Source organism: Oncorhynchus tshawytscha, unplaced genomic scaffold (genome assembly GCF_018296145.1).
Source record: "Oncorhynchus tshawytscha isolate Ot180627B unplaced genomic scaffold, Otsh_v2.0 Un_contig_298_pilon_pilon, whole genome shotgun sequence".
In the NCBI taxonomy this organism is placed as follows: Eukaryota; Metazoa; Chordata; class Actinopteri; order Salmoniformes; family Salmonidae; genus Oncorhynchus; species Oncorhynchus tshawytscha.
In genome coordinates, this window is record NW_024609534.1 from 16,472 (window position 1) to 25,161 (window position 8,690).

The 8,690-nt window shown below is 43.3% G+C and overlaps 1 protein-coding gene across 1 annotated transcript; it reads right to left on the minus strand.

The window, feature by feature from the left end:
- Positions 1-214: 214 nt before the first annotated feature.
- On the minus strand, positions 215-8,287 carry LOC112239739 (lysine-specific demethylase RSBN1L-like). The gene is made up of 2 exons (XM_042315745.1): positions 7,707-8,287; positions 215-517 (listed from the first exon to the last, which is right to left on the minus strand). Exons 1-2 carry the CDS (start codon positions 8,230-8,232, stop codon positions 402-404), a joined length of 642 nt encoding a protein of 213 aa, XP_042171679.1. The 5' UTR covers positions 8,233-8,287; the 3' UTR covers positions 215-401.
- Between the last annotated feature and the right edge of the window lie 403 nt (positions 8,288-8,690).

The window sequence follows — 8,690 nt, forward strand, 5'->3', positions numbered from 1 at the left end:
CTGGGCCCTGGTTATAGCCCTGCTTAGGCCATACTCTGGGCCCTGGTTATAGCCCTGTCAAGGACATACTCTGGGCCCTGGTTATAGCCCTGTCAAGGACATACTCTGGGCCCTGGTTATAGCCCTGCCAAGGACATACTCTGGGCCCTGGTTATAGCCTAGCCCAGCCAAGGAAATACTCTGGGTCCAAGGTATACGGCTAACTCGGGTCTGGAGTTTATCCTGGTCAGGTGATGAGGTAAAGTAAAACTCCTGTCCCTAACCAGTTTCCAGTTCTGATGCTCTAGGGGAGGCACCCTGCCTGTACAACAGTAAGAAGGAAACCCTGAATGTAGCTACTCTCTATACTGAGCTCTGGTCAACAGTGGTACACTAAACAGGGGCCATTTGAAACAACCATGTCACATCATTATCAACATACCTTTCTGAAGGAGCTTCACCTCTCCGTTCTCCCTCTTGATCTCATTCATCACTTTGTGTTTCTTCTTCTTCTTCGTCTTGTCCTTACTGGTGTGGTCTGAAAGAGAGGGGAAGACAGAGAGAAGTTAGGGTGAGGCCTTGAGGGTCATTTCAGGAGAGGGGCAGGTTATGGTACAGTAGAAAGACTCACTCTCCACAGTAATTCAGCCTGCATCCTAAATGAGAATGGGAATAGGGTGCCAAATGGCCCCGGTCTAGAGTAATGCAGAAATGGCACCCTATTCCCTACATATGGAACCCTATTCCCTAATGGCCCCGGTCTAGAATAATGCAGAAATGGCACCCTATTCCCTACATATGGAACCCTATTCCCTAATGGCCCCGGTCTAGAATAATGCAGAAATGGCACCCTATTCCCTACATATGGAACCCTATTCCCAAATGGCCCTGGTCAAGAGTAATGCAGAAATGGCACCCTATTCCCTAGATATGGCACCCTATTCCCTAATGGCCCTGGTCAAGAGTAATGCAGAAATGACACCCTATTCCCCAATGGCCCTGGTCTAGAGTAATGCAGAAATGGCACCCTATTCCCTACATATGGAACCCTATTCCCTAATGGCCCTGGTCAAGAGTAATGCAGAAATGGCACCCTATTCCCTACATATGGAACCATATTCCCTAATGGCCCTGGTCAAGAGTAATGCAGGGTATAGGGTGTCATTTGGGACGCAGACGGACTCTGTAATTGACTGATTCCCAACTGCTTTCCAGTCTGAAGGACGACAGGTTCTCACAAAGACAGACTTTTTCACAAGACAGGCCATCGCTGACATCTGAGGAAAGCAATTTAAGGACGTCGCTGAAATGCGATCTCTTAAGATTTTCAGCTGTTAAAAACACACAGGACAACGTAATTAGTGGCATCACTCTGATGACTACTTGATCGGTAGCTAGAATGATTATACAGCTCGGCATTATGGGACAGTTTCACAAACGGCAGGTCGAAGAGTATTAATGCCAATTTACAGGAACTGCAGTAAAAATGTCAAACTGCAATGAACATGATCAAAATAGTATTATATGAAAATGATGATAATCTAGGCCATTTATGAACACGTCGTAGGTGAGAAGCTCAGTGGAGAAAAGGGCCCCGAAACATAAAGGTAAAATCCAATTATAAAGACAAAAAGGCAGAAACAGTAGTAAGCCTTCACAGTAAGTCAGTAATGACACCGTACCTGTCCTCATCACATCTACAGGGGAACACTCAGAGGAACTGAAGAGACAAGTTACCACGAGGGAAGTGGAACACTCAGAGGAACTGAAGAGACAAGTTACCATGAGGGAAGTGGAACACTCAGAGGAACTGAAGAGACAAGTTACCGCGAGGGAAGTGGAACACTCAGAGGAACTGAAGAGACAAGTTACCGCGAGGGAAGTGGAACACTCAGAGGAACTGAAGAGACAAGTTACCGCGAGGGAAGTGGAACACTCAGAGGAACTGAAGAGACAAGTTACCACGAGGGAAGTGGAACACTCAGAGGAACTGTAGAGACAAGTTACTACGAGGGAACTATACATGCTTCCCCAAGACAGCAGCAAGTCTGGAACCAACAGGACCCTGAACAGCTTCTTCCCCCGAGCCATAAGACTGATAAATACTTCAATAGTTCACCAAACAGCTCTACAGGACTATGTACACATGGACTCCTCACATACGCTTCTGCCGAGTCAAATCAAATGTTATTCGTTGCATGAGCTGAATACAACAGGTGTGGTAGACCTCACAGCAAAATGCTGAATACAACAGGTGTGGTAGACCTCACAGCGAAATGCTGAATACAACAGGTGTAGTAGACCTCACAGCAAAATGCTGAATACAACAGGTGTAGTAGACCTTACAGCGAAATGCTGAATACAACAGGTGTAGTAGACCTCACAGCGAAATGCTGAATACAACAGGTGTAGTAGACCTCACAGCGAAATGCTGAATACAACAGGTGTAGTAGACCTCACAGCGAAATGCTGAATACAACAGGTGTAGTAGACCTCACAGCGAAATGCTGAATACAACAGGTGTAGTAGACCTCACAGCGAAATGCTGAATACAGCAGGTGTAGTAGACCTCACAGCGAAATGCTGAATACAACAGGTGTAGTAGACCTCACAGCGAAATGCTGAATACAACAGGTGTAGTAGACCTCACAGCGAAATGCTGAATACAACAGGTGTAGTAGACCTCACAGCGAAATGCTGAATACAACAGGTGTAGTAGACCTCACAGCGAAATGCTGAATACAACAGGTGTAGTAGACCTCACAGCGAAATGCTGAATACAACAGGTGTAGACCTCACAGTGAACTGCTGAATACAACAGGTGTAGACCTTACAGTGAACTGCTGAATACAACAGGTGTAGACCTTACAGTGAACTGCTGAATACAACAGGTGTAGTAGACCTCACAGCGAAATGCTGAATACAACAGGTGTAGTAGACCTTACAGCGAAATGCTGAATACAACAGGTGTAGTAGAACTTACAGTGAAATGCTGAATACAACAGGTGTAGTAGACCTCACAGCGAAATGCTGAATACAACAGGTGTAGTAGACCTCACAGCGAAATGCTGAATACAACAGGTGTAGTAGACCTTACAGTGAAATGCTGAATACAACAGGTGTAGTAGATCTTACAGTGAAATGCTGAATACAACAGGTGTAGTAGACCTCACAGCGAAATGCTGAATACAACAGGTGTAGTAGACCTCACAGCGAAATGCTGAATACAACAGGTGTAGTAGACCTTACAGTGAACTGCTGAATACAACAGGTGTAGTAGACCTCACAGCGAAATGCTGAATACAACAGGTGTAGTAGACCTCACAGTGAAATGCTGAATACAACAGGTGTAGTAGACCTCACAGTGAAATGCTGAATACAACAGGTGTAGTAGACCTCACAGTGAAATGCTGAATACAACAGGTGTAGTAGACCTCACAGTGAAATGCTGAATACAACAGGTGTAGTAGACCTCACAGCGAAATGCTGAATACAACAGGTGTAGTAGACCTTACAGTGAAATGCTGAATACAACAGGTGTAGTAGACTTTACAGTGAAATGCTGAATACAACAGGAGTAGACCTTACAGTGAAATGCTGAATACAACAGGTGTAGTAGATCTTACAGTGAAATGCTGAATACAACAGGTGTAGTAGATCTTACAGTGAAATGCTGAATACAACAGGTGTAGTAGACCTTACAGTGAAATGCTGAATACAACAGGTGTAGTAGATCTTACAGTGAAATGCTGAATACAACAGGTGTAGTAGATCTTACAGTGAAATGCTGAATACAACAGGTGTAGTAGACCTTACAGTGAAATGCTGAATACAACAGGTGTAGTAGACCTCACAGTGAAATGCTGAATACAACAGGTGTAGTAGACCTCACAGTGAAATGCTGAATACAACAGGTGTAGTAGACCTCACAGCGAAATGCTGAATACAACAGGTGTAGTAGACCTCACAGCGAAATGCTGAATACAACAGGTGTAGTAGACCTTACAGTGAAATGCTGAATACAACAGGTGTAGTAGACTTTACAGTGAAATGCTGAATACAACAGGAGTAGACCTTACAGTGAAATGCTGAATACAACAGGTGTAGTAGATCTTACAGTGAAATGCTGAATACAACAGGTGTAGTAGATCTTACAGTGAAATGCTGAATACAACAGGTGTAGTAGATCTTACAGTGAAATGCTGAATACAACAGGTGTAGTAGATCTTACAGTGAAATGCTGAATACAACAGGTGTAGTAGACCTTACAGTGAAATGCTGAATACAACAGGTGTAGTAGACCTTACAGTGAAATGCTGAATACAACAGGTGTAGTAGATCTTACAGTGAAATGCTGAATACAACAGGTGTAGTAGACCTTACAGTGAAATGCTGAATACAACAGGTGTAGTAGACCTTACAGTGAACTGCTGAATACAACAGGTGTAGTAGACCTTACAGTGAACTGCTGAATACAACAGGTGTAGTAGACCTTACAGTGAAATGCTGAATACAACAGGTGTAGTAGACCTCACAGTGAAATGCTTATTTATGAGCACTTTCCCAACAACGCAGAGAAAAAGAATGTGACCCTGGTGTGAAATATATATATATATATCCAGTCCACAGTTCCACAATGTCAGTAAAAGAAATACAAATAATACAAGGGGAGGGGGGAGTCAACAGGCGGTAGAAGACATGTAAACACAAGGCATGTTTACTAAGGTCTTCCAGTACAAACCCTTAAATCTGACACTGTGTCACGCCACTGGAATGTGTGCAAGCTACAAATTCAAACGTTGGGCCTAAATGTTTTGCAGCCAAAAGGGAGAAGTAACAGTATTGCACAGCATGAGGCTTCCGATTGTTCAATAACTTGTTACTCATTCATATAAAATAATAAGTGACTCATTACTCCCTACTGGGGATTTTACCAGCCTAAAACAGCACCTAAAATATTACTCCCTACTGGGGATTTTACCAGCCTAAAACAGCACCTAAAATATTACTCCCTACTGGGGATTTTATCAGCCTAAAACAGCACCTAAAATATTACTCCCTACTGGGGATTTTATCAGCCTAAAACAGCACCTAAAATATTACTCTCTACTGGGGATTTTATCAGCCTAAAACAGCACCTAAAATATTACTCCCTACTGGGGATTTTATCAGCCTAAAACAGCACCTAAAATATTACTCCCTACTGGGGATTTTATCAGCCTAAAACAGCACCTAAAATATTACTCCCTACTGGGGATTTTATCAGCCTAAAACAGCACCTAAAATATTACTCCCTACTGGGGATTTTATCAGCCTAAAACAGCACCTAAAATATTACTCCCTACTGGGGATTTTACCAGCCTAAAACAGCACCTAAAATATTACTCCCTACTGGGGATTTTATCAGCCTAAAACAGCACCTAAAATATTACTCCCTACTGGGGATTTTATCAGCCTAAAACAGCACCTAAAATATTACTCCCTACTGGGGATTTTATCAGCCTAAAACAGCACCTAAAATATTACTCCCTACTGGGGATTTTATCAGCCTAAAACAGCACCTAAAATATTACTCCCTACTGGGGATTTTACCAGCCTAAAACAGCACCTAAAATATTACTCCCTACTGGGGATTTTACCAACCTAAAACAGCACCTAAAATATTACTCCCTACTGGGGATTTTACCAGCCTAAAACAGCACCTAAAATATTACTCCCTACTGGGGATTTTACCAGCCTAAAACAGCACCTAAAAATATTACTCCCTACTGGGGATTTTACCAGCCTAAAACAGCACCTAAAACCAATGATATTATATAACATTCAGAAATTCAATAAATAGACAATCAACATTCGGGACATTCCACCAGGGTCATAGGAATTACTATAAGTGTTGGTGCTCTTACCTGCCAAAGACGTGTTGGATGTGTGTGAGAGAACAGGTCAGATAAAAGCAAAAATGTATTCATGAAGCCCTTTTTATATCAGCCGATGTTACAAAGTGCAATACAGAACCCCAGTCTGAAACGCCAAACAGCAAGCAATGCAGATGTACTGTTTGGTAACAGAATGATGGCACCAACAGCAAACCGTCATTCTGTTATCCAACACTGCATCTGCCCTGTTGTTCAAGTAAATGTGTTCTTGTGAAATGTTCCATGGACATTGTTAAATGTAGTCCTTGTGCATAGAGGTGAATTATTTGTTTAAATTTGACATCCAGATTTTTCACTTTAAAATGTGTCTAAGCAACACTCTTACCCTGGAATAGCCCGTCTCTCTCTCTCTCTCTTTGCTTGACTTGAGTTCAAGTCCTCCAGCTTTCACATCTCTCCCTCTCAACAGCCTTCTGTCCTACCAGCTCACACCTGCTTATCTCAATGGAGCCAAACACCAGCCTGAACTTGGAATCCAACAGCAATGCAGAAGGCCTGCTATTTAATTACTGAGAATGAACTCCAGGTGAACTTGGAATAGAATGTTATTTTAAAATTTAAATTACCTTGAAATACATCATTATAAATGTTATTTTGAACTTTAAATTAACATAGAATATAAACTTGAATGTATATTTTTTTAGGCCAACTTGTAATCATCCTGTTATACATCGAACTAGAAGGCTGAAATATGTATTTGATCCCGTTTTAAGTATCTGTCACAAGGTCCCTCTAATGCCCTGGGGAGGGGGGAGGGGGCGTTTTATAATACCCAGTCTTCATTTCTCCCACATTGGTCAAATGTAAGAAATGAATTAGTCCTAAAAGACTGGATCCAAACTAAACGGTATGAATTAACATCCTGTGTGTTAGAATGACAGTTTGAGACAGATCTATTCATGTGGTTGATAGTGGCAGCACGCATGTAATAATATTCAGAGGTAGAGATGGCTGTTCCCTGACTCCACAGCCTCCCTCGCTGCTCTGGTGTTATTTGGGGGGCGTGGTGGTGATACAAAAACAACAGTGGATGGCTGCCGATTGTTTATTAAACCGTCATTTGAACACTGCCTTAAAACCACCCGTTACAATGAAAACCCCACTTATGTGTAGGCCTAACGATCGGTCAATGTTTCGCCAACACGTCTCTAACGTTCTCCCAGAGCGTAATGCTGATCTTACAGTTGTTTGTTTATACAACCACGTCAATTTGTTCCGCTCTGGTTGATCAATTGTATTTCCCGTTTGAATTGAACTAAAAACATGTGTTTGTAAAATGTGCGATAATGTTTCCACCCGTGGCCTGACGTCGGAACGCTATGTAGCAGTTTGCAGAAGAACGCTCGATACTTTGTAACGTTCGAACGTGCATTCTCTCTGCAGGTTCAAGAGCGGGTAAATCCGCAGCCATTAGCCAACCAAGCGAGAAGAACAGCGGAACTCGGATAATTTTTATTTTTTTATTTCACCGTAAAAAAATGTCCTTTTGTGTACAATCGTGGCTAGAATTAGAAATGTAAACGGTCCTTTCCAAAATAACACCACAACTATTTGGAATAAGACGCGATAACAGACGCAGTTCTGGACTGGACACATTGTCATACTGCACAGCGCACACTGTCCGCCCCACATGCTTCATAGTCCTGAAGAGCGACAGCCACTAGCACTGAAAAGCTAAGTGGTTAATGGACACTGACGTTGTCTTTCTATGGACAATAACACGTTCTATTCATGTAACGTTATATCCAGCCAGCCAATTAGTGCGTAAAATTGCGCATTCATATAAAATACCTTTTTGCAACAACTTCATCTCCCCGTTCTCCTTCTTCATTACAGTAGTGACGTTACTCAGACTGCTGCTAATATTTCCAGGAGTACCAGGGATTGGTTTATGTTTCTTCTTTTCCTTGAAATCCTTCTCTTTCTCTCGTTTTTCCTTGGGCTTTTTGGATGGTGGTTTGGTATGGGAGGCGAGGAAAGCGCTCTGCTTGAACACTGTGTGAATGGGAGGCTGGAGGGGCGCCGAGGGGTTGCTGCTCGCCTTGACGGGGCTGAAGCTCCATGTTGTCGGGTTGCCTGAACTCTGCTTCTGGTGCTGCTTCTCCACTGCGCCGCCACCTCCCCCTGCACCTCCTTCCACATTTAGTTTCTTAGGTTTAAGGCTCTTCTCGTCGTTTCGGACTCGCTTGGACGGCGGCGGGTGAATGTCCCGGGAAGACTGCGGCCGGGTGTCCGACGCTAGTTTCGGTTCTTTAGATTTGGCGAGCGGGCTTTTGGTCGCTGCACCAAAGTGAATGAAGCTCAGTGACTCCGCCATCTTGGGGCTCTCTGTATTTACTCTCCCGACCGCTGTTTGTGCTAGGCAGGCATAGAGGGGCGGAGTCTGGTGACTAACTGACAGGCAGGCCAGGTTGGAGGTGGTGTCTGGAGTATAATGATTGGTGCGAGGAGAAATGGGACACATTACGCGGGAAACAGTCCGCAGAACACTCTTAACTCTGTGTAGAGGATATATAGAGGATTTATCCGTTATTTTACCAGGTAAATTGACTGAGAACACATTCTCATTTGCAGCAACGACCTGTGGAATAGTTACAGGGGAGAGGGAGATGAATGAGCCAATTGTAAACTGGGGATTATTAGGTGACCATGATGGTTTGATGGCCAGATTGGGAATTTAGCCAGGACACCGGGGTCAACACCCCTACTCTTACGATAAATGCCATGGGATCTTTAATGACCGCAGAGAGTCAGGACACCCATTTAACGTCCCAT